This window comes from Labeo rohita, chromosome 21 (assembly GCF_022985175.1).
Source record: "Labeo rohita strain BAU-BD-2019 chromosome 21, IGBB_LRoh.1.0, whole genome shotgun sequence".
NCBI lineage: Eukaryota > Metazoa > Chordata > Actinopteri > Cypriniformes > Cyprinidae > Labeo > Labeo rohita.
In genome coordinates, this window is record NC_066889.1 from 20,129,969 (window position 1) to 20,156,587 (window position 26,619).

General features: G+C 38.2%; 1 protein-coding gene across 3 annotated transcripts; it reads right to left on the bottom strand.

Annotated features, from left to right (window-relative positions):
- Positions 1-344: 344 nt before the first annotated feature.
- tsc1b (TSC complex subunit 1b) lies at positions 345-25,707 on the bottom strand. 3 transcript variants are annotated; one of them, XM_051093274.1, is made up of 22 exons: positions 25,613-25,707; positions 21,491-21,746; positions 21,265-21,368; positions 20,070-20,222; positions 19,833-19,977; positions 19,489-19,643; positions 19,005-19,078; positions 18,745-18,923; positions 16,505-16,623; positions 14,845-15,010; positions 14,607-14,722; positions 13,364-13,475; positions 12,112-12,207; positions 11,343-11,955; positions 7,699-7,742; positions 5,491-5,657; positions 5,120-5,302; positions 4,866-4,976; positions 4,271-4,393; positions 3,968-4,155; positions 3,638-3,811; positions 345-2,431 (listed from the first exon to the last, which is right to left on the bottom strand). In XM_051093274.1, exons 2-22 carry the CDS (start codon positions 21,597-21,599, stop codon positions 1,843-1,845), a joined length of 3,720 nt encoding a protein of 1,239 aa, XP_050949231.1. In that variant the 5' UTR covers positions 21,600-21,746; positions 25,613-25,707; the 3' UTR covers positions 345-1,842. The 3 variants fall into 3 exon arrangements, with proteins under 3 accessions (XP_050949231.1, XP_050949229.1, XP_050949230.1); XM_051093272.1 differs by having other exon boundaries at positions 14,607-14,725; XM_051093273.1 differs by lacking the exon at positions 25,613-25,707 and adding an exon at positions 23,280-23,319 and having other exon boundaries at positions 14,607-14,725.
- Positions 25,708-26,619: the final 912 nt, after the last annotated feature.

The following is a 26,619-nucleotide window of genomic DNA, read 5'->3' on the forward strand; positions in this document are numbered from 1 at the left end:
CCGGAAGTCTCAATCATAGGCTTAGTTTGTCAACAGGTATTACCCATTTAAATTAGCTTTAAATAACTACATCCAGCAGCCAAGGAAGTGATGTTTTCTTGCCAGCGTAGCTTGTAGGCCTCAACCTGTTTCGTTTCCATTCCTGACATCAAAGCAAAATCAAGGAGGTAAATAATCAAGACGACCCCAAATTTGTAGTGCAAAACATTGAAGACGATTTTATTTTTGTCATTCACAGTTAACACAAGCAACTGCTTTAAGAACCTTTACTGACCGACCCCGCCTTCCCTCCCCGAACAAACCCTAGAACTTTCATCTCCTGCAAAGGAGCTCGAATTCAAACGTTCCTTTCCTTCCACGCTGATTGTACCTTGTATCTTGTTAAGTCATAGTTCCTGTTGTTGGCATTAAAAGAGGATTGTTGTACATGCTCTAGATAGCAAGGCAGAAGGAACAGCAGAGACTTCAAGGGGACAACAGGATTTGGGAACAATTTGAGTATGACCACCACATCCGCAATTCATTTAGTGGAAATTCAGAGATATTTCACACGGTCTACTTGGCATCATAGCATCATAGCTCTCATCACTACAGTCCTCAACTTACAGACCTCGAGTCTTACATTTACCCCCTCAAACTGATATGTGGTAATATAGATGTGCTTGAAAAATAGAACAAAAACCAGTACATTTAAGCAGAATACTGTCATTGTCTTATTGAGTATTTGGCACTCAGAAAGCAAACTTAGTAGTAATATACTTGAACATCAGCAGTGCGCTTAAGTGAGAGGGTAAACGGTAGATCATTCATACTATTATCAGTTACCTACTAGATATGATGACTGAGCTTGAGACTGAAGGTTAGTATCGTCAACGTGAATTACTTGTCTGACTTATTAAGATAAGGCTTAAAAATGGCCACTAGATCATCTAGATTTCATCGGTTTGACTATTCGTGGATAATAATCACGAATCTATGGCCGCTGTTTGTTGACGTTGCTCCATAACTTTTGAAAGCACTGGTAATACTTAAAAATCTTAAACGGAGAAGAGGACCAAAAATAAATAATTAAAAAAATATAAAAACATATCGAACCTTCCTCTCGTTGTGGCTGTATCGCTTCTCAGATCCAGATTTAGTCTAGTCCAAGACTGTAACGGACTTTTTCCGTAATCAGTAACAGTGCAATTTACTCAGAATTGAGTCTGAGATACAGGCCATCACTTTCAACACACACAGACTTACATTTTACACACACGCACAGAAACAGAGATAAACATGATTTAAGCATGTAAAAATGCACTTGACGTGTCTAAAAGGTCAAACCTGATGTTTTTAAAGAAACAATGACTCCTGCTTGGCACAAGACAACCTTCCAAATGACCATCCGCCTCTTGGCATCCAAGCACACACTTCAGCTCTGTGCAGGTGAGCTGTGAGGGTGTAAGCATTGTACCATTACTACAAATGAATCAACTTATATTGCTTCTAACAGCCTAAATGCAAAGCTTCCACATGCTGTAACAGTTACTTGGTTAAAGGGAGTGGATAAATTAGTAAAAAATACCAAATAAACGACAACATTTCTGGTGAACAACGCAGTGGGGATACTAAAAGACATTTGTGACCACTTCTATACATGTTGTTTTAGTCTACACTTTCCGCTTGTTCCATCTTAGTGAGGGTTTTACTGATTTACTAGCTCCAAAATCCTGTTGTCGGCTTGTGGAAATGGGACAGATAACACTGAAAATTGAAAGAGTCTTGCCTTACGCTCTAATAAATCTAAATTCGCACATCTCCATCTTCTACCTCGCTCTCTTTCACCATTTTTCCGTAACTTTAGCTGTGCTCCTGATGACTTTCGTTATAGTCCATGATCCTTAACGGTTGCTGCCTGGGCCGCTCTGGGCATCTCGAGCCGAATGTGTCTCGATTCTTGGCTCTTTGAGCATCTGGTTGGGTTTCTTTAGCAGATGTGATGAGCGTGAAGCTTTGCGCAGCGGTGGAGCTGGATGTACTCTTTGCTGTGGGCTCCACGCAGAGCTCAGTTTTCAGGCCTTGCGATAGGCCGGTGAGACGTGGAGGCGGAGCTTCGTCCTCATCGCACTGGCTCTCGCTTTTGTTGCGGAATAGCTCTCTCGCACGCATACCCAGAAAGCTTTTGGCGCTGGGGTAGGAGCCTACTGTGAGTGGGGTGTCAGATGGGACCAGAGGTCCTGGGGGTCCTAGCGGGGAATGAGGACGGTGAGGGGGTGGTTCCACTAGGACAGGTGGGGGAGTGTCTCGATTGCCGTTTACAGAGTTGGCCGGGGAAGAGCTGGTCTTCGGCTGCCCTGGTGATAAAGTGCTGCCATTGCCACGCGGAGACTGAGGTGACTTGCCGTCTTCTTTGGTGGCTGTTTTTACAGCGCCATCCACCACTATGACACTGTGACAATAGAAATAACAAGATAAGAAAATCATAAGCATAAGAACTTTATGCTTAAAAGAGTAATAATTCTGTAACCCACAAGCAGACCCATTTATAACAAGCCACAAAAAAGGAATAAATTGGTGTTCTATTATAAATATATATGATGAATTCACTTGCAAAAACAGATAACACTGTTTTTAAATTTTTTTTAAAATAATGTATTTTCTTTGTGCATTCCAGTTAATCTCAGTCAAACTGCAGTTGGGTTTTTTTAAATAAAGTAAAAATAACTAAAAAGTACAGCTAACTAACAATAAAACAAAACATTTTTTGTAAATAAACACTTCATATACAGTGCTGTTCAAAAGCTTGAGATTAGTAAAATTTGTAATGTTTTTTTAAAGAAGTCTTTTCAGCTCATCAGGGCTGCATTTATCTGATTAAAAAATGATTGAAAATAACAGTAATATTGTGAAATATTATTGCAATTTAAAATGACAGTTTTCTATTTTAAAATACTTTAAAATAGAATTTATTCCTGTGATATAAAGCTGAATTTTCAGCCGCATTACGCCAGTCTTCAGTGTCAAATGATCCTTCAGAAATCATTCTAATATGCTGATTTATTATCAGTGTTGGAAACAGTTGTCCTGCTTATATTTTTTATTGGGAACCCTTGATACTTCTTTCAGGATTCTTTGACCAAAAAAAACATAAATTAGCATTAATAAATTAGCATATTAGAATGATTTCTGAAGGATCATGTGACAGTAAAGACTGCAGTAATGGCTGATAAAAATTCAGCTTTGCATTACAGAAATAAATTAAATTTTAAAATGTATTAAATTAGAAAACTTATTTTAAACTGCAATAATATTTCATAATATTACCATTTTTCTGTATTTTTTATCAAATAAATGGAACTTTGAGCATAAGAAACTTCTTAAAAAAACATTAAAAATCTTAATCCTAAATTTTTGAACAACAGTGTATGTTTGTGTAATGTATATATATATATATATATATATGATATATATACACACACACAGTATATACAGTATATATATGAAAATTAAACCAAAAGGAAAGAAAAAAGAAAGTCCCAGCAGCACAAACTGCATATCATGAAACAATACAAACACAGAAGTAGTAGCATGCCGAACTTGGGGTATCTTTGTTTCAAATGTTATATTTGAATGACACTATGGTTATCAGATGTACCTGGGCTCTGTGGAACTGCGGGGTTCAGTGGTGCCCTCTGCTGGTAAGGCTGAAGCAGTGGCCGAGGACTCTTCTGTTTCCAGCCTGCTGTAGAGCTGCAGAAGCTCAGTCTGCAGAGCCAGAGTTACCCGCCTCTGTGCCTGATATCTGCTCTCAGAGGCCTGCAGTTCCCCTCTGAGAAACGGGGAGATAATAAAGACTGTGAGACTTTGTGAAACAATGGAATTAAACGAGAAAGCATATTATACAGAAAACTGACAGGAAGCTTTGTGCTTCAAGAAGTCAATAAATGCAAATACAAGCTGTTTGTATGCCAAAAACAGATCATACTTAGCCTGAGCCTTGACATCTTCTAGAAACTTCTTTTGTTCTGCAATCAGGTGTTCTTTCTTAGCAAGTTGAGTCTCCAGCTCTGCCACTCTCTGTTGAGCAGCATCCAGCTTTTGGCTTTGAAGTAACAGATTCTGCTTTAGACGCTCTGTCTCCTTCCCCCAGGATGTCTGCAGCATCTGCACCTCCTACAAGAGAGAAGTGGACAAAGACAGAGAGGAATATGACATAATTTGTAATTACGACAAAGATTTAAAAAAAAAAAAAAAAAGACACTAGGCTTCTTGTTCCTTTGATTTGTACCTTGCCAGTATCTGGTCCAGCCTGATGCAGCTCCTGAACACACAGTTTATGGGCTTCTCCTAACAGAAGTAGCTGCTTATTTAGGAAACTCAACTGCTGCTGGATACTTTCACTCGATGACAACTAAAGAAAGAACAAATTAGGGAAGGATTATCATGTATCCCTGGACCACAAAACCAGTTGTAAGTAGCACAGATTTATTTGTAGCAATATCCAACAATACACTGTATGGGTCAAAATGATCAATATTTCTTTTATGCCAAAAATCATTAGGATATTAAGCAAAGATCATGTTCCAAAAAGATATTTTTTGTAAATATCCTACCATAAATGCATCAAAACTTAACTTTTGATTAGTAATATGCATCGGTCAAATATTGTCCTATCCTAACAAACCACACATCATTAGAAATCTTATTGTAATTTGACCCTTATGACTGGTTTTGTGGTCCAAGGTCACAAATAATCATAAAATCTTTAAAGGGACTCAGAACTTACAAATGATCATTTACTTCAGAAAACAGACCCAAATAGACTAAAAGATATGGGACTGGCTCTTTCTGGAGCTCATAAGACAGAAGGTGATTATTTTTACCTTGGCAGTGAGCTGGTTCAGTAGGTGTCCTGTGTGGCACACTTTGTTGTTTGCCTTCTGAAGCTCCGCCTCCATCTCACCTATTCGCTTCTGGCATTCTTGTAGTTTACTCTGATTGGAAGATCACAGGTGCATAACAAATCATCACACTGAATCTAAACTGCAATGTTGTGGCCATCTCATTTACTATGATTAAATGACAAACATTACATCTTCAAGTTAAAAAATTACAAAACTAAGAAACTGATTAGCACCTGTAACTCCTGGTTTTTGGTGTAGTAGTCATCTCTGGCCTGTTGCAGTTGGCGTATCTGGCTGTGCAGGCGTGTAACTACAGTCTCTCGGTCGTCCCAGAGCTGCCGGTATCTCTGCTGCTCTACCTGCAGGCTCTCTCTCAAAGACATGATATCCACACTCTGCAGGTTCAGCTGGTCCTTCTGTAGAAACAGACGCATACGTACATTCAACTACATTGGTTTCTGCCTCCCTCTAGTGGTCAAGATGAATATTAGGTACCACCAACCCAAAAACAACACTTTTGACAGTGCACCATTTTATATCTAGTAACAAAAGACTCAAACTTAATGCTGTCCCGCAGATCATGAATCATGACAAATGACTTTACCATGGCATTATTCTGTTCTTCAAGTGCGGTGGCATTAATAATGCGCCGAAGCAGGCGTCGGTTGCGCACGGCGTGCTGCTCTCGCTTGTAGCGCTCGTACAGGAGCTGGTTGTGTAGCAGAAGCAGTTGACTGCGCAGTGTGTGCAGCTCGTCCAGAGGAGCAGAACCTGTGCATTAGAAAATAAAAGAAATATTTATATATAACTCACAAATTATACAAATAGTAAGAGCTTTTTCAATCTTAAAGGTATAGTTTACCCAAAAATGAAAATTCTGTCATTAATTACTCACTCTAATGTCGTTCCAAACCTGGAAGACCTTCGTTTCTTTGGAATACAAAATAAGATATTTTTGATGAAATCTGAGAGCTTTCTGACCCTGCATAGACAGCAATGCAACTGACACATTCAAGGCCATAAAAGGTAGTGAGGACATTGTTAAAATAGTCCATGTGACATCAGTGGTTAAACCTTAATTTATGAAGCTATGAGAATACTTTTTGTGTGCAAAGAAAAGAAAAATGACATCTTTATTCAACAATTTCTTCTCTTTCCTTTCAGTCTCTGTCATGCGTACATGAGAGCCCCAGGACACTTTGTTGATTGTTGAATAAAGTCGTTATTTTTGTTTTCTTTGCACACAAAAAGCATTCTCCTAGCTTCATAAAATTAAAGTTGAACCACTGACGTCACATGGACTATTTTATTGATGACCTTACTACCTTTTTGGGCCTTGAATGTGGTAGATTGCTGTACATGCAGGGTCAGAAAGCTTTTGGATTAATCAAAAACATCTTAATTTGTGTTCCGAAGATGAATGAAGGTCTTATGGGTTTGGAACATTTGGAAAATGAGGGTAAATAATTAATGACAGAACTTTAATTTTTGAGTGAATGGCCACTTTAAGCATTAAATTAATTGTATTGGATTTTTTGTCCTCCATTTTTTAAATCACTCTGCCAGCAAAGTGCATCTTCATTTGCCATTCAAAAGTAGCCGTTTTCAAGCAAAATATAAAATCTAAAATATTTCATTTAAAGTAGATGTTTTACCATGTTTACTCAACTTTTTGCAGGTCCCTTACACAGGTTTTCAGGTACTAACACTATCACAGAATCAACATGAGCTGAATAATGACGATGTTTTTCTTAGAGCTTCTTTATAGTAGAATTAGAATTTTTTTTATGTATATTATATTATTATATTTGCTAACATATGAATAATTGATTCTGTTAATTAATATGAAGCTACTTAGAAACAATCTGTATTGTATAAAGAGCTATAGGTTGAGGTCAAAAGTTTACAAACACCTCGCAGAATTTTTATTCTGTTCAAAAGTTTACACCCCTTGCTCTTAATGCATAATTTTTCCTTCTTGAGCATCAGTGAGTGTTTGAACCTTCTGTAATAGTTGCATATGAGTCCCTCAGTTGTCCTCAGTGTGGATGTCAAAATAATACAGTCATTGTTGGAAAAAACAAAACAAAACAAAAAAAACAGCTGTGGATCATTCAGGTAACAACACAGTATTAAGAATCCAGCATATGTAAACTTTTGAACAGGGTCAATATTATAAATTCAACTATTATTTTCTCTTGTGGACTATATGTAAAAGTCTTTTATGTGAAATATCTTCTTCAGGTCAGCACTAAACAAAAAGTAACATGCATTTTGTATGATCCCTCTTATTTTGGTAAAAAAATTAACATTTTGCAGATTCATTCTGCAAGGTGTATGCAAACTTTTGACCTCAACTGTATATTTGTCATCTATGATTAACGTATTCATAAGCGCATCCAAACATGTCAGATAATAGGGGTGTGTGTTAATATCACATCATGACCACCAACATAAGGGTGTCTGCCTTGAGGAGATGGAAACAATTGCATAAAATTCACACAAAAATGAACATTCTGTCATCATTTAGTCAACCTCGTGTCTTGCTTTCTTTGTGGAACATAAAAGAAGGTATTTTAAAAATTTTGTCAATGGGGTCCAAAATAGTTGGATCTTCTTTCATACTTTTCAGGAAAAAGAAACTCATGTAGGTGGGAAAATGATGGCAGAATGCTCATTTTTTGGTGCCCTATTCCTTTAATAATCCTTTAAATGTTTATCCCCTTGTTGAAAACACAGCATTGTTTCTCTGTACTCTAAAAGAACTACTTTTCCACAAGTAGCGAATGCGTGCTCATGCAATGTTGTTTACCTCCAAAGTGTGTCCAGTCAGCTGACTTGCTTGGCAGGGGCAATCTGAGAGCGATTGCGGAAATGTTGGGAAAAAAAAAGGAAAGGAGAAAACACAGGAGCAACAAGGTCAGTGCCAATGTGACAGTAATTTCAGACACACTGCTTTTCTGGCAGCAGAAGCTTTTCCACACAGAACCCTCTCTGACCACAGCCAGAACACCTCAATTTGTGTGAGCCCAGTCACCCAACTCAATTATGTGTCTTCTAGTAAGGCCTGTGCAGGGCAGGAGGAGCGAGAAAGAGCTCTGATTGTGTTCTGTTAACACAGGCTCTGCTGTTGCACTGTGGACTGATTTGCGTGGCAGTGGATGTAACACAGGACAATGCAGACAGTTGTTTCAATGTGATAGAGAGTTAGTAGGCAAATCTGAAACTAGTCTGATCCAGTTCTTAAAAGAAACAGCCTCAGAGCAACACCAGCAGCCCTTCAGCAAGTCTTCTAATGTGGACACTGTAAAGTAAACTAGATTGTTTACATTTTCTAAAGAAAACAAGTTATTCTTGTTGTGTGTAAACTTTCTCATCACGAGAAAGGGACTCTTAGAGCTTGTTAGCAAGTTGTTACTTGATTGCTAAGATATTCCAGTTAGTCGTTAGCATGTAGCTATGTGGCCGTTCCGGATGATTGCTAAGGTGTTTTCAGGTGGTTGTTAGTCTATTAATATGTTTTAGATGGTTGATAACATCTCGCTATGTGGTGGATCTGGATCTGGATGATTGTTAACAAACATTTTGCTAATGCACCTGTTGTGTGGAGTCAGAAATATAATTATGACATCTGAGCACATGACTGAGTAAATAAACAGAAACATAATTCCCTCTCCTCACATTACTAACCAAGTATTTCTTGATTCTTGATTGTCTGATTAGGGTTTGCAATCTGCAGTTAAAGTGATAGTTCAACCAAAATTGACAATTCTGTCATCATTTACACTTCATGTCATTCCAAACCCATAAGACTTTGGTTACTCTTCTGAAATATATAGGGGTTCTAGGTCTTAGGGGGTGCACTAGAACATGCTTTCATGCTTGGTGGTTCGAAAAACACGTTATTTTTCACATAATTTACATTTTCACAATACTTTTCTCCCAGCCTGGCACAAATGGCTCGATTAGTTCCGGGTTTAATGAAGGCCCGCCTTCCAAAAATCGAATTGTGTTGTGATTGGTTAGCTCTCCCACTGTGTTGCGATTGGCGAACAGCTTAGATGGTGTTTTAGTACTGCCACGCCCCTTGTCAAAGAAGCAAGTTCTGTTTACAACTGTTAGCGCAAACTAGATTAAAGTGAGGCACTCTTTATTATGGATGGATGCACTTTATTGGACTTTATTTGGACTGATAAAGAGAAACACCCGTCTATGCCGTTCTAAAGCTTGGGAGTACCAGGATAATCTTTAATATAACTCTGATTGCATTCATCTGAAAGTTATATACACCTAGGACACATGGAGGGTGAGTATGTAATACACTACAGTATTACAGTATCATTGCCCGAAACCAACTTCAGCATAAGGCTAAAAGCAGCCTAACATTATCAAAGAACACTGATTAGCCTAGCCTAGTCTAGTGCAAGTTTATGCATTTTAAAAAACAGTTGTGTTATAAGTGAAGGTATCTACACTGTATGATGAATAAATCTCTTACCACACACGTCTGCAGCGCGTTACGGCTCCGACGTGCCCACTCTAGTCAATGCTTACGTTTATACCCGCCACGCTGCCATTCGTTGTAGTTCTTGGAAAGGGATTTTTAAAAAACAAAGTATCTCCCTGTGGAGTGGACTTTGAGATTTGTAACTTTGTAGATCTTTTTTATGCCCAAACATACATACCACACACTGAATAAAGTTCAAAAAGTGAAAAAGCATAATAATATAAAAGCATATTTTTTTTTTTATTTAATGAAACCCAAGAGGTTTCTGTTCCTCCATTGAAGTAAACAAAATATAAAAGATTCAAAAAGGTTATGAAGGCATTTCAATCCTAGCAGTTTAATACAGGTGTTGTAAAGAGATAAGATCGCTTTATATGATGAGGAGATTTAAAGGATTTGTTCACTTCGAAATTAAAACTTCCTGATAATTTACTCACCCTCATGTCATCCAAGTGTTCACGTTGTTCTTTCTTCAGTCAAAAAGAAAGGCTTTTGAGGAAAACATTTTAGGATTTTTCTCCATATAGTGGATTGACAGGTTGAATGTCCAAATTGCAGTTATAGTACAGCTTCAAAGGTCTCTACATGATCCTAGCCAAGGAATAAGCGTCTTACCTAGCGAACTGATCAGTCATTTTCTAAAAAAAAAAATAAACATTTCTATACTTTTTAACCACAAATGCTTGTCTTGCACTAGCTCTGCATCCACGACTTTTTGAACCACAGCTTACCTGTGTTAATTTTCGTCAACACATTTTTTTTCACAGATGAAAACCAGATGATAATGAAATAAAACTTGTTTTGAATGACTAAAAAAAAAATTATAACGAAAATTTACTCATGTGTGTCAATGAATAAAAATGTGGATACAAAAAGGTTAGGGAGGGAGGAATTGGGAAGAGATTTATTCAGAACGAATTTGCTACATTAGACGCGTACATCTGAACTGTATCATAGCCTATTGCTTCAACCGGCGGGACATATGCTAACATACACTTGCTGCATCATAAAACATTAAAAACTGTCAATATCTGGGAGTAAGAGAAGAACAAAAGAGACGACGCAAAAGAAGAGTCAATTTGGTCTGGGTTTCTGAGCGCAGACACCGAAGTAGCGCCTCTCACACAGCACACGAATACTCTTTTGTGTTGCATGAATGGAGAAATACACACAAAATTATATTAAATTGTCCGTTTTGACAAGTATTCACGTAAACACAGTTGATTACGTTATAAGTGAACATAAACAGTGTGGAGAATTTTGGACGTGTATAAGTACACTGTATCCTTGCATTTGGTTTAAAGGGACAGCAGCCTAATTTAGTTGCTATTTTCTGAGTCACTGATGTTAAGCAACAAAAGAAGGACAGAAAATAACTCACTGCTCTTGACTGAGTCACTTTACACAGATGAAGAACTAACCACGCGTGACCTCTCCAACATGATTACATCATGCGTGAAGTGTATATACTTTTTTTTTCTTTAGAAAATGGCAGATCGTTTTGCTAGCTAAGACTCTCATTCCTCGGCTGGGATCGTGTAGAGCACTTTGAAGCTGCATTGAAACTACAATTCGGATTTTCACTTTCCATTGAAGTCCACTATATGGAGAAAAATCCTGGAATGTTTTCCTCAAAAAACAATTTCTTTTTAACTGATAAAAGATGATCTTGGATGACTTGTGGGTGAGTAAACTATCAGGAATTTTTACTTCAGGAGTGAACAAATCCTTTAATTTAGGCTTTTAATTACATATAACCAAGGATGACAGAGTTTTTGGGTGAACTATCCCTTTAAGTGCCTTATTCAAGGACACAACAGACGCAACTCATTTTAATGCCTTGCAGGGTTTAAACTTACAACCTTTTGATTATCAGCTTAGATCTTTATTCATCAAGCCACATGACCAAAAGCAATAACAAGAGTTAGCAGTGAAAGCAAATGGCTTACCTCTTTAACACTTTGTCATGGGCGTCACCGCCTTGCTGCACGAGGCGATCCAGCACCTCCAGGGGAGAGGCAGACACAACCCCCTCAACACCCGCCTCCTCTCCTTGCTTGCCCACGTCACCTCTCTGGATTCTCTCCAAGGCTACTCGCTGCACAATCTCTGAGGTCTTCCTCCCCACAAAGAGAGAGGCTGCCCGAGGCAGGGCCAGGTCAAACAGTGCCTCGTATGGCAGAGGTGGTGGTTTGCATGGGCTCGGAGAGCACAAGCCATATTTAAGGGCCTCATCCTCCGGCGCGGAGGGGCTCCGATGGAGTTGGCTGTGCGTTGGGTGCTCGATGGGCATGAACACTGGCTGGAAGGACCAGGGATGCTCCTGGGATGGGCCTCTGCTGACTCTGCCTCTGTCACCGGGCATGATCTCGGTCTTGTCAGGTGTGGAGATGGCGTTGTGAGGGTCTCTAATTGAGCTGCCCAGGATAGAAGAGGGCAGGGGTTTCTCTCGTGCTCCGGTCAGGGTCTCTGTGGTGCTGAAGAATGGAGAGTCAAAGCCACGAAGGCCAGCTAAATCCCGCTTTTCCTCAGTTAACTTCAAAAGCTCCTCTGTGATGGCAGCTGAGAGGATGGAAGATAGAAAATTATATAAGGGTATTTCCAGAGCTTTAATGGCTTATTTAGTCTGACATGGAAAGAAACTGGTAAGGGTGGACTCAAAATACAGCAAAGGCCACAAACAGCCACTGGACGTGAAAAAAAAGTGGTAGTTCTTACCGTCCTCCCTCTCTTTCTCGATCCTCAGTTGTTCTTGCTCCTTCATGTACACAGAGAGCTCGGTCAGGGTCATGGGCATGTTCTCACCTCTGCCATCTGGGTAAGGTAAAAGACTAATTCTTAAAAAAAGACACATCTAGAGGCCCATTTACAACAAAAAATAACTATATTATGGAAGCTTAATATAAATACATTTTTTTGGGGAAAAAAAATAAAATAAAAAGGTAATTCTTTATAATAATAATTTTAAAATTAACTTTTTATCTCATAATTCTGAGAATTTTTTTTAGAATTGCAAGATATATATTCAGAATTGCAAAAAGAAGTCAAAACTGTAGATGAGATATAAACTCACAACTGCAAGATATACACTCGCAGTTCTGAGAAGGAAAGTCAGAATTGTGAGATATGAACTCATAATTGCAAGAAAAAAAATATACAAGATCAAAAGTCACAATTACATTTAAAAAAAACACACTTGCAAGATGTGAACTCAGAATTTTGAGGGATAAATATATTAGAATTGCAAGATATAATTTTATAATTGTTCAATTCAACTTTCATTTCTATTCTGAAAAACTCTGAATTGAAAAATAAAACACATTTACATTTTTTTAATTCCTTGGTAGAAATAGGCTCCTACAGTATATTGTATAGCATTAAAAAGTATATAAATTGTAATTTTTTTTTTTTTTTTTTTAGAAAATAATTAAATAAGACTTCTTCCTCGGCTGGGGTTGTTTAGAGCCCTTTGAAGTTGCATTTAAACTACATTTTGGAAGTTCAAACTTGGGGGCACCATAGAAGTCCACTATATGGAGAGAAATCCTGAAATGTTTTCCTCAACAAACATAATTTCGACTGAAGAAAGAAAGGCATGAACATCTTGGATGACAAGGGGGTGAGTGAATTATCTGTACATTTTTGTTCTGGAAGTGGACTCCTTTAATAATTTAATGCACTTATAATTGTGTTTACTATGAGTAAACATGCTGCAATTGTGTGATTTGCTGCTTTAAATGCTCAAATTTTTGAAAGTTCTGATTGGCTGTTAATGTTTGTATTATTCATCAACTGGAAAAAGAAGAGAAAGTGATTCCAATGATATTGCTCTGTGTACTTATTACACTCATGGTGTTACCTTGGTGTAACATTTTTTTAGAATTAAACCTTTAGTTTAATGTCAGGCTGTTGTGTTGGTTATGTCAAAACACAATTCTTCTGTTTTAAGTGATTCTTACTTGTAACATACCTCTGTGATGGATCGTTTCAGGTCCAGTTTTCTCTAGGTCTCTGTCTGGCTCCTGTCTGACGGGCTCCTGTCTGACCAAGACGGGTTTGGTGAGGTCTAAAGGTCTACCATCCTAAAGAGCACATCACAGATAAAATGGTTTACAAGCAAAATTACCTCAAACTTGTTTTTAAAAAAAAAAGTATACAAGAGAAAGTTAAAGAAGGCTTAAAGGGATAGTTCACTCAAAAATGACAATTCTGTCAATAAAGAATGTTTTAACTATTTTTGCACAATAAATGTCAAAACCACACTGCCTTTCATTTTACAATTTTACATTTTTTTTTTAAGGAAACCTATAATGCCCCTTTTTACAACATGTACAATAAGTCTCAGGTGTCCCCAGAAATGTGTCTGTGAAGTTTCAGCTCAAAATACATCACAGATCATTTATTATATCATTTTGCAAATGCCCATTTTGAGTGGAAGCAGAAACACGTTGTTTTCATGCATGGCTCTTTAAATGCAAATGAGATGCTGCTCCCCGCCCCCTTTATGAGAATAGGGCTGTGCCTTACAGCTGGTAGCTCAGATACTTTGCCAAAAAAACATCTGTTTGGTTTTGATTATAAAATCTATCACACTGAAATCATGTGTTTTAAAGCCATATCAGTTTAAACTTTTGATATACGGTTTTCAGCACACATCTGAAGCATGCGCACAGAAAGCAGCTGTCACATGGCATGCAAGTACTAAACTAAGTTCTCTTTAATGTCTTATTGCACTTAAACTATTATATACACACCATGTTAAAAACGCATGAGCTACACAAATAGTCAGTTATGTCTGTGAAGGTAAACAGCTGGTAAAGAAACTGCATGTTTATATTAGATCTATGTGGCAGCAGCATAATATACAGTAAATAAATCAATAAATTCAATGCTATCTTGTCTCCTTTGAGGCTGGGACTATAAACAGTGATTCTGCCTTCGTCTGCGCAGAAAATGACAGAGTAGTCAGCATGTTTTGCTCAAACTTTTGCCATGGCATTATAACTGGTACACCATTGTCACTTGTGAAAACAAAATAATGGTGCTGCGGGTGGAAACGTGCAGATTAAGGGGCGGTAATAATATATTATAAGTAGGTCCCTTTACCATGTGCCGGGGGGAGCGAAATCTAACAGAATTTTCATTTTTGGGTGAACTATCCCTTTAAGGGAATACCACAGATCCACACAAAAGGTCATCCTCCATACAAATACCTTGCATGGCGGGCTGGCGGTACTGCGAGGCAGAGACAGAGGGGGAAACTCATCGGAGAGGCCGGGGGGAGGTGAGGCGGCCGCAGGGGTGCTAGAGGACGGGGTGCCTTTACCACCTGCTACAGGGAAGATGACAAAACCAAAATCATACTAGGAAACAGAGGCCCAGATGTACCTACCTGTGCCAACATGCTAAATGTAAATATTGTCTGTGAACAAGCATAGACAGTATAGTCACCAGGTGTGCTGTAGAGGCGGCTCGGTAGGTGAGAGGCACTCTGGGAGAGTTCCGGATTCGGTGACATCCCGCGGGAGGAAGGGGGCGTGGCCATGCCACACTGGGAGGAGGGGCTCCAGAGGGAATCCTTAAAGCCATATGTGGCATTAAATTCACAGCTGGAGTTCTATAAATAAACACAAGCACACACACAAAATAAGTCCCTTGAGTGCTCATGCAGACTACAGTGATGGCACTTAATAGATTTATGCTTTCATTTTTTATGCAGTCTTAAGTAGCACGGGTATATTTGTAGGAATATTTAAAAATACACTGTATGGGTAAAAACGATCAATTTTTCTTTTATGCCAAAAAACATTAGGATATTAAGTAAAGACCACGTTCAATGAAGATATTTTGTAAATTTTCTACTGTAAATATATCAAAACTTAATTTTTGTTTAGTAATATGCATTGCTAAGAACTTCATTTAGACAACTTTAAAGGTGATTTCTCAATATTTGTTTTTTTTTTTTTTTTTTTGCACCCTCAGAATCCAGATTTGCAAATAGTTGTATCTCATCCAAATATTGTCCTATCCTAACATCAATGGAAAGCTTATTTATTTAGCTTTCAGATGATGTATAAACCCTTATTATTGGTTTTGTGGTCCAGGGTCACAAATGTTACATTTGTCAGCAGTGTAGCACATTTTGCAGCAGCATGTGGGATAGGAAAAACTGTAAAGCTAAATATATCGCCCAAAGCTGCATATTTTTTCATCTACCAATATTTAAATGTTTCTACTTATTTTAAGATTGAAATGATCATCTAGTACTAACTTCAAGTTTAACTCTATAAAAGCACTAGATCTTGATAGGGGAATGTGAAAAGCACATTCCCTTTTAGAGACATACTCTATCTGAGAAGCCTTGGCAATCAGATCGCTATCACAGTTATACAATAACTGTTATCTGCACCAACCTCTAATTTCCAGATCAATGCACCTCTAATAGTAAGTATTTACTAAATCACAAAACTGTGAGCACATAATATTGAATTGTGAGAAAATATGAACATTTGATCTATTATCGACGACTGTGAGCCTCATTAAAACGCAAACACTGTTTGTTTTCAGTCTGCTGAGCGTTCAGCAGAATAAAGGTCTTGACCGTGGGAGGTAACAGGCCAGGAGAAAGCGCTCCGGCGTCATTCACATTGCCAAGACAACCGTTTCTGCGTCAGCTAAGAGATGGCATGTTTTTTTTCTTTTTAAAGCCCTGCACACCCACCGGAATGACTCAACACCTCTCCCCTCCTTTCCTCTCGGCTCCTCAGCCTGCCTGGAGAACAAGGAGATGATTCATGGTGGGAGAAGGAGGGGGGAGCTCTGGTGTGCAGCAGGAAGGGAGGGGTTCAGGGATGGGTGATTTATGGACAACAGCTGACAAGCTGACAAACTGACAAACAACAAGAGGGAGGAGGGAAGCAGACGCTGATTCCCGCACTGGTGCTGTTGCACGGACTACTGTGCCAACCTGGATCTGTTAATATGATTCACTGGATTCAAACAGGTAGTTCAACACCAAACTTACACTCCAATATTGCAACCAGGCTGCTAAATCCAACAAATTAGAAACTGCAAACTAAAAACTGGATTGTGGAGTTTGATGGACTCTCACCTGCCGACGGGTTCCAGTGGGGCTGCGATACGGGGGCTGAGTCCCTGAGAAAGAGGACAGGGCCAAGGGAGGGACGACGGGCTGACGAGGGGTGGAGAAATGAGTTGAGGAAGAACTTCCTGGAAAGGGACAGAAAAATTATGTCCGCAAAAAAAACATCCTGCCACTGCTACAAAAACAGTTTGCCTGAAAATAGACTGCGACCGAATTAGCATGCTAGTTTTTATCTTTCCTAGCTCCATTCCCTTTTTCATTTTATGCATTTGGCAGATGCTTTTATTCAGTTTTATTCAACTAAACTCATGACCTTCCAGTTGCTAGCAGCAAAATAATAAATCTATTTATATAGTAGCCTTACCATCTCTAGGACAGAAAAACACTAAAGGAGAAGTTCACTTCCAGAATGAACATTTCCTTTTGTCATCTAAAATGTTCATGTCTTTCTGTCATCAGTGGAAAAAAAAAAATGAAGATTTTTCCAAGATTTTTCTCCATATAGTGAACTTTTACGGGAGCCAACGGGTTGAAGGTCTAAACTGCAGTTTCAATGCAGATTCAAAGGGCTCTAGCTGAAGAATAAGGGTCTTATCTAGAAAAACTATTGGTCATAACCACAAATGATCTTGCACTAGCTCAACCTCACACATTACGTAATCACGCACATGTGACTTCGGCGAAAATACCAACCCGGTGTTTACAAAGCAAACATGTAAAGAAAGTCACACCCTTTACAAAAAAGATAAAACAATAAATGTTGGATGATTTTGAAGTTGGAGCAGAAAATGAGATGAAGTTTTTCATCCTACACTACCTTTTTTAACCAAAGTACACAGACGAAGAACTAACCGCACACGACTTTTCCAATGTGACTACACAATGCGTGAAGACGTGCATGTGCATCACAGAACTTGTGGAAGAAGAGCATTTGTGGTTAAAAAGCATATATATTTTTTTTTCTTTTTAGAAAAGGACAGATCGTTTCGCTAGACCCGTATTCCTCGGCTTAGATTCTGTAGAGGCCTTTTGAAGCTGCACTGAAACTGCAATATGGACCTTCAACCTGTTGGCCACCATTGAAGTCCACTATATAGAGAAAAAAAAGACAATGTTTTCCTCAAAAACCTTTAATTTCTTTGCAAACGAAGACAGAAGGACATGGACATCTTGGATGACATGGGTGTGAGTAAATTATAGTGCTGCCCCCTAATAGTCGACGAGAAGAGGCTTGGTCAAACAAAATTTTACTAGTCGCTTAGTCGCAGAAAAAAAAATCCACAGGAAGTGGCAAAGTCATGCAGTCCATGAGAGACAGATTGTTAACGGCTGGTCTCTGTAGTAATACTGTACATTGGGCAGGACAACCAAACACTCACCTATCAATCATTTATTGCCCTCAAATATGGCTTTTCATCTGAAAAATGTATGTAGTAGCAACTTTACATGGCAGCTTGATCTCATGTTAACCTAGAAAAATGTGAGCTATTCAAGTGTCTGTGCGAAATGTGAAAACTGAACAGAAGGCACCAGTGTGGTCGCTTGCTCTTAAAATACTCTGGTCATACAGATAAAGTAATACATCTTTTGAATCTGTAAAGACTCTGTGTTTTTTTATTTGCACTTACAATAACAACAAAACGTTGCGCTTTTGTAAAATAATTCTGCCGTCTCGATCTCTGTGTACTTGAGCGCGAAATTTAAAAACTCTGTGTATACTTGCCTTACAGACATGAAAAATATATCTATAGAGAGTGAAATGTCTACTTTTAAATAAACCAACTTAAATAGAAAACATATATACTCCACGTGAAACATAGTGAGGAGACGACGAGTCAGTGTCACCGACTTCAACTCTTAAACCGAAATTAAGGAAAGCGCTAGTTTATCAATCAACTAGTAAAATGTTAATGCAGTCTCTTTGCTGTTTTTCCCTGACACATTCATAATCATTACTTATGCCAGTGCGCTGTAGCAAGCTTTTTTGCGTGTGCTTGAGTGCTTATTAGGCAATTAAAGACTCATTATGATTTTAAATATATGGTTTATTAACAAACATGCAACTAATAGTCGACTACTGCTTAAAATGAACCACTACTAATTCAACAAAAAAAATCTTCCACGTCGAACACGGCCCTAGTAAATTTATAAGGAAATTTTCATTCTGGAAGTCAACTTTTCCTTTAAGTACAATTTCGCTGTATGCTAAGTTTGAATAAGTAATTCAGACAGGATGAGAGTCTTACCATAGCTACTGTGGAAGTCACCGTAGGGGCTGGCAGTGCAATCAGCCGGACGTTGTTGTAGATGAGCACAGAAATGCTCAGGCATGCTGGCATAGCCCTCTTCACAGGACGCTTCCTTCGGGTCCAGAGAGACTTTGGCACACTCAATAACGATATCGTGGATTTCAAATTTCTTCCACCTGTAGAGAGAAAACAGACCAAATGAAGGACTGTAATAGTCAAGGTTTATCTATTTAAATGACATGTCAGTATTCACTCACCGGCTGGGATCTAGTTCATGGTCCTTGGTTCCAGTCACTAATTCGGGATGTATTCTGACATGCTCAAGCATGGGCTGAAACACAGACATAAATACAACATAAACAATAATCATAACCAGCCATATTCAATCATATCAAAATGGAGGCATTGCCTCCTCTCACATGACTTTTCCCGATTCATTCTCAATTACCCCACACTCAACTCAAGCATGCTTTAGACCAGGGGTCACCAGACCCAGAGGGCCGGTGTCCCTGCAGAGTTTAGCTCCAACCCTAATCAAACACACCTGAAGCAGCTAATCAAGGTCAAGAAAGACGTGGACTTCTGCTGTAACTTTACCTGCTGTTGTCGCTGTTGGACAGTGTTTCTTTAGAAAAACAAGTGATTTCTACATTTTTTGTCTCATATTTTGTAATATCTACATTGTTTTATTTTTGGACTATTAATTTTTTTCTTATCCAATTTGTTGAAGACACTGCTCACCTTGACCACCTCCTCAAAAGTGTCCATGTTCTCCTTCATGCTGTAATGGGAGCGCAAGTAAGACACAAAATTGCAGGGATACATCCCATACAGCCGGTGAAAGAGCGAGTAGACGCTCGCGTGCAGGTGGATGAGATAAACCTCCGGGACGTGTCCTGTCAACAGAGATTGATCAAACAGCTAATTAACCATCCAAAAACATTATGAGGCATCTTATTAAGAATCAAATCATTTCTGGATTCTGTCAGGGACTAAAACCATCCAGTGGCTTTCAATACACGCCTCAGGGATAAAAATATCACGTAACTGAGTCACACAGTATTTGAATGCGTAGTAACTCTTACCTGGGTTTCTCAGGTTCCAAGAAGCCAGGCGACCAAAGATATCAAAAAATTCATAGAGATGCTGCTTGCCAGCTTGGGGGATCATGGGTAATAGTGTGATGAGCACCAGGACTCCAGTTATGAGAACCACAACATCTGTGTCTGTCTGTAACACACAAAGCATCATATGTATGCTGTAGGTTACAAGATAAAATAACAACCGGCATATCTGTGAGATCTTTCACGTTATCAGCTTACCTTGAGGCATTTAAGGAGAGATAGCAGCAGCGGATAGCGAGCGATCTTGTGGATCCAAGACGGCTGTTTACGGACAACGTGACCCAGTAGAGTGAGAGTGGGCAGGCGACAGGGGGCTTTAGCCATGCATTCATTCATTTTATCAAAAAGGTGCTGAGAAATAGACAACACAGACAAGTCATATTGTAGACAAGACTCATATTGGTTGATAATGTATTCTCTGCTCTAGATGTTTATTACTGTTATTAAATATTAATGAAATAAAATACTTTTTAAAGAGACTCTGATGTGCTCTGATATGCTCTTGCATTTGATCATAATTCCCAGGTGTTTTTTATCCTAATAATGTGGTCCTGTCACATACTATGCACACCTACAGTATGAGCTTCAGTGGTCACTTTTTAAAAGTGAAGTGTGTAATATGTGCATTAACAGTAGGAACGAATTTGGACTGCAAAATTTTGGGAAAAAAAAATTATACTGAGATATGTATTGTGATATAAATAAAATAGAGGGGTTTTCATCAGATTATTTGAATAGTTCTATTTGGAAACCATTAGTAATTCTAGAATTAAAAACTACTATTTATGATATAACTGCCTTCTATTTAAATACATTTTAAAATGTAAATTATTCCTTTCATAAAAGCTGAATTTTCAGCATCATTACTCTAGTCGTCAGTGTCACATGATCCTTCAGAAATCATTCTAATATGCTGATTTGCTGTTCAAGAAACATTTATTATTATTATTAATAAACTGTTCTCAACAGTAATAATAGCAATAATAATAATAATAATAATAATTAATGTTTTTTGAACAGCAAATTAGAATATTAGAATGATTACTGAAGGATCATGTGACTGGAGTAATGATGGTAAAAATTCAGCTTTGAAATCACAAGAATAAATTACATTTTAAAAAATATTCAAATGGAAAACAGTTATTTTAAATAGTAAAAATATTTCAAAATTTACTGTGCAATTGTAAATTACAATACTAATATTAATTTTCAAAGGTTACACAGGTTACACATTACAAAGGTCACACTTTTAATTTGCCAGAAAACCTCAAAGAAATTAGATCAAGTGTGAAACACTGAAAATATCCAGAAAAAAGACTGAAAACATGCTCTTCTGTGTAGCAAGTTTAGACTGTTAGAAACAAAACAGAAAAATCAGTGGGCCGTCAGTCACCTTATCATGTGGCTCCCTCACTGAGGACAGGATGTGCACTGCCTGGGCGGAGTTGGTCTCCAGGAAATAATCCACCAAGCCGTTCAGCAGCACAGACCCTCGATCTGCAAAACACAAGTCGAACTGGACTGTCAGTCATGCAATAAAACGCTGCCAGGAATTATAACGGATCCTGTAGCAAACATCGAGAGGTTTATAACTTTAACACAACAGTATTTGACTGGACCTGTGTTGAGGTGTTCATTGATAAGGCCCTTGATCTCATCCAGCTGGCGGAGGTCAGAGGTCTCCAGCAGAGGAAGCAGGTCCCCCACATTGAGCTGTTCCCTGGACATGGTGGTGTTGAGGGTTCGGAGGCGGGTGTCTCTGAAACAGTCTAGGGAGAGGGGAAGGACTCTCAGACGTCACTCTCACGCCGTCCCGTGTCCTGTCCAGCCTGGAGGGGTCCCTGGGCCGCCCGTCGATACAGTCTCCAGGCACCACTGCAAGACAAATTTGAGGACTTACATCACTTGTCAAGAAACACCTGCCTCAATAAACTATTCATGACAACACCTTGCAGTTTCTGGCTTTAAGTACATTTTCCAGTTGAGAGTGAGTAAAACAGTACAAGATGTGCAGGAAAGTGAAGTTCCTACAGAATTATGATAAAGCATACTTCATATCACTAACATCAGCTGTGGTGATGTGGGTTGGCCGTTACAGGCAAGTAAACAACAAACCCAACACACTCTGAAGCATACAAGATTCACATGTTGTGACCTGTTCTTGCACAGACATGACAAAAGTCGTGCAAAAGCAGCTGTCACACCAGCCTGACAACATCAGGTCAATGCATAGATAAAGTCAAAGAAAATTCATAAGGAGACCAGAGAAACGTGACATGTTTCCAGTTGAGCTGGCTTGATTAGAAAACACTACAAGAACAGTGTATCATGTTAAGCACACTTCATGTGAAGTTAAAGAGATAGTCACCCCAGAAATGAAAATTACCCAATGATTTACTCACCCTCAGGCCATCCAAAGTGTATATGACTTTCTTCTTTCAAATCAGAGATATTTTAAGAAATGTCCTGGCTCTTCCAAGCTTTATAATGGCAGTGAATGGGTGTTGAGATTTTAAAGTCCAATAAAGTGCATCCACCCATCATAAAATGTACTCCACACAGCTCAAAGTGGTTAATAAAGACCTTCTGAAGTAAATAAATGCATCTGTGTAAGAAAATATCCATATTTAAAATATCTAGCTTCCGATAACTGTTGTGCGCACGCTCACAAGAGAGTGGTGTTTGCGCAGTATAAGCTCAGATGAGAGTTTGCTAGTCTCGCAAGAACCAAGTTTTGTTTACAGCAAAGAAAAACCAGTCCCCTCTTGGCTTATATCGAAATCCTCTGACATTTTTCTTTACAAATCCCCATTTTGTACTTCTAATTCATGACTGGTGTTTTGTTTTGCTCTCTCCTCTGTGCTTCCACGTTCGTCACTTCTACATTCATCACTGTGTTTGCCTACATCTGCTGGAACACCTCTACAACAGTTATTCTTACACAAACACATCAATGCACTTCAGAAGGCCTTTATTAACCCCCGGAGCTGTGTGGAGTACTTTTTATGATGAATGGATGCACTTTATTGGTCTTCAAAATCTCAACACCCATTCACTAACATTATAAAGCTTGGAAGAGCCAGGACATTTTTTAAAATAACTCCAATTGTATTCGTCTGAAAGACGATGGCTTGAGGGTAAGTAAATCATGGGGTCATTTCATTTTTAAGTGAACTATCCCTTTAAGCAGTGAATTTTCACTATGAATGGACTGATAAAGTAGCACTTTAAGGGCTAAAACAGTAAAATTGTAAACGTTATCCATCAAATTTGGTGTTTAGGAAATTTTTCTTTGTATTACTAATGTTAAAAAACAGTGGAAAACCATCATACACTTGTTTTCAGGATTCTTTGATTAATATAAAGTTCATAAGAAAAGTATTTATTTGAAATAGAAATCTTACGTACCATTACAAATGTCTGTACTGTCACTTTTGATCAACTTAAAGCACCCTGGCTGAAAAGCAAATCAGCATTTTACAAGAATTATATGTGACACTGGAACACAAAACCAGTCAAATTTTTTTTTTTTTTTAATTAAAATATATATAATCTGAAAGCTGATTAAATAAGCTTTCCAATGATGTATGATTGTTAGGAAAGGACAATATTTGGCCGAGATACAACTATTTGAAAATCTAAAATCTAAATATTGAGAAAATTGCCTTTAAAGTTGTCCTTAGCAATATATATTACTAATCAAAAATTAAGTTTTGATATACTTACAGTAGGAAATTTACAAAATACCTTCATGGAACATGATTTTTACTTAATATCCTAATAATTTTTGGCATAAAAGAAAAATTGATCATTTTGACCCATACCTTGTATTTTTGGCTATTGCTACAAATATACCCGTGCTACTTATGACTGGTTTTGTGGTCCAGGGTCACAAGATATAATAATTCACAAAAATACAAATAATCATTAATGACTGAATGATTACAAAAATGAGTGAATAATCAGCAAGGCTAACAAAATAAAACATGTATGTGACCAAGAAACACAAAATGCAGTAAATGCAACATGTGCGTCAGCTAGTAACATCCTAACCAGCTTAATCTTGACAGTATCACGAGTCACTAACACCTCAAGCTGACAGTCAGACATGAAACATGAACAACTGCTAAAAGGATGTTGTCTCTTTGCTGGGGATTCCAGTTCTCAACCAAACAAACAGCTGTTACAAAACACAAAGCACTGCTCTAAGCATAACTTTGTGCAAGACGAGAACCATCTAGGGAAGGGTGATGGCAAGCTGACCTCTCAATGGAAATCTCTCCGCACAACAGATACAAAGAAATTCGCTGATTAACTTCATGATCGTAGCCCACAAACTAAAAGGATGCATCACATTCGGGGGGGGGGGGGGGGAAACACTAATAAGACGAAGTTCTGGACGACCTCAACACGAACTGCGACTGTGCCTGCCAACTAGAAAACAGGCCAGATTACAGCACAAAGAAGCTTTATGTCCAACATTCAGGAACACGCAAACAAATTCCCTAAAGAGGCTGTGTATAAGTTGTCATGTCTTCCTCTTGCTTTTCAGAGCTTAACTGAGTTTTGAGTCACAAATCTTTCACTTTATTTTGTCAAATCCATACAGAGGGAGAGGAATGTGCACAGTTTCATTTAAATATGTGACCCTGGACCACAAAACCTTAAGTCTTAAGTAGCACAGGTATATTGGTAGCAATAGCCAAAAATACGTTTTTTTTCTTTTATGCCAAAATTCATTAGGATATCAATAAAGACCATGTTCCAGGAAAATATATACTGCAAATATATCAAAACTTTTGAGTAGCAATATGCATTGCTAAGAACTTTATTTGGACCATTTTAAATGTGATTTTCATAACTTTTTATTTATTTTTTTTTATTTTATTTTTTTTGCACTCTCAAATTTTAGATTTTCAAATAGTTGGATCTCAACCAAATATTGTTCTATCCTAACAATACATCATACATTAATGGAAAGCTTATTTATTAAGCTTTCAAAAAAAAAAAGTACAAATCTGAATTAAAAAAATAAAAATAAAAATTACACTTTTGGCTGATTTTGTGGCCCAGGGTCACATATATGTAAATATACAATAATAGTACGTTCTTAAGAAAATATTCATAGTCCAAATAATGTCAAAATAAAAATAAGGCAATAAGGCAATGCTAGAGACTGCACTGCATGATTTGCCTGCAGAAGAATTTCTGTTTAAAAAGACGTGCACTTGCGTGCAAAAGCCAGCAAATCCCACAACATATGTCTGTTTTTAACCTCTGCATGCTGCAAAATAACACTGCACACATGTGCATTTAGCTGTTGTGGTTTCGGCTGCATGTACTGACAGCAGCTCTGTGTTGAAATGACCACTGGCGTAAACAGCGAGCGAGAACAATGGCCAGAATCTGCGGGACTGTCTCCAAAAAATGCGCGAACAAAATGAAACATCCGTCCGTGCATTTCAACTTCCCCCTTAAACTCGTGCATATGCACGCGGAGATTTGTTAAGATTCAATTCGAAACTGTAATAATCACTGAGGACTATTATTTCACTGCCAGTGACAGTCCCAGGCAAGAGAGCCTTATTATCGACAAGCTTAGTGCAAATCAGAAATAACGCCGGAGAGATTCCATAATGCACGTAAAATACCAAGAAGCGAGCAAATCTAACATTCCGACTGTCACTGCGTATGCTGTAAAAATATCACCACAAAAAACATCGTTTAATAAACCTGTTTACCTGTTAGAGCAACTGCACTCCACAGGGCGCAGCCATCTTGAACACCTCACAACCCCTCCCTGCGCAGTCACCATCCGCAACTGTGCAAGAGAAATAATCCCAGAGCGCTCAAAAACACGTCTGTATCTGGACGCAGAGCGTTGGGTTATGACGTGAATGTTTTCAGAAATGACTAGCAGTCATACTTTATAAATAAAGTGAATTGTGACAGGAGAAATACTCACGTATGAAAGTTTTAGAGAATCCTGCAGTTAGGCCCTGAGTTGTTTTTCTGAAGGGTGGAGGGATGCAGCTCTCTGTAATGCGGTTTTCGCGTGACTCAGGTGGTGAGCGCAGACGCTGAATCTGAGCAGCCACGGACGCTAATAAACAATTTTCATTTAAAAAGTCATTTTTCATAAACGTACATATACACATTCATGCATGCATAAATGTAAATAAGCAAGTACGCGTGATAAAGAAGATACTAAACTGGATTAAAATCCAAATAATGAACTATTTAATGTTATAAAGTACTTGTAAAAAATACATTTCGGATTTTAAAAATTCGTTAAAGCGGCAGTTTGCTCAAAATTACAATAATGTCATCATGTATTTCATCATGTAATCACATGGGAAGTTTCACACAGATGAAAACTCTTGCACTAACAATAATTCACAGACTTATTCATCACTTCCTAACATTATTTATCTCATATCTTTTATTATTTATCTCATCTTCCAGTAATGTAGGCTGATATCTGCCTCCGCTTATCAAAAAGAGCATGAATATAAGAAGTGCAAAATAATTTCTGCGGAACTGACCTATAATAAATGCACGCAGTGGTTTAAATGAATGGATGAGACTGTTTTTTAGTGGAGATGTCCCTCTAGTGGTTAATCATGGTCATTGACCTCTATTTAAATACACAAGCGATTTCTTACCTCACAATTGTAAAAACTGGTATAACTGGCTTTAATCCTTAAGTGTTTGCAACACTCATATTGGTGTTTTCCATGCATTTTTG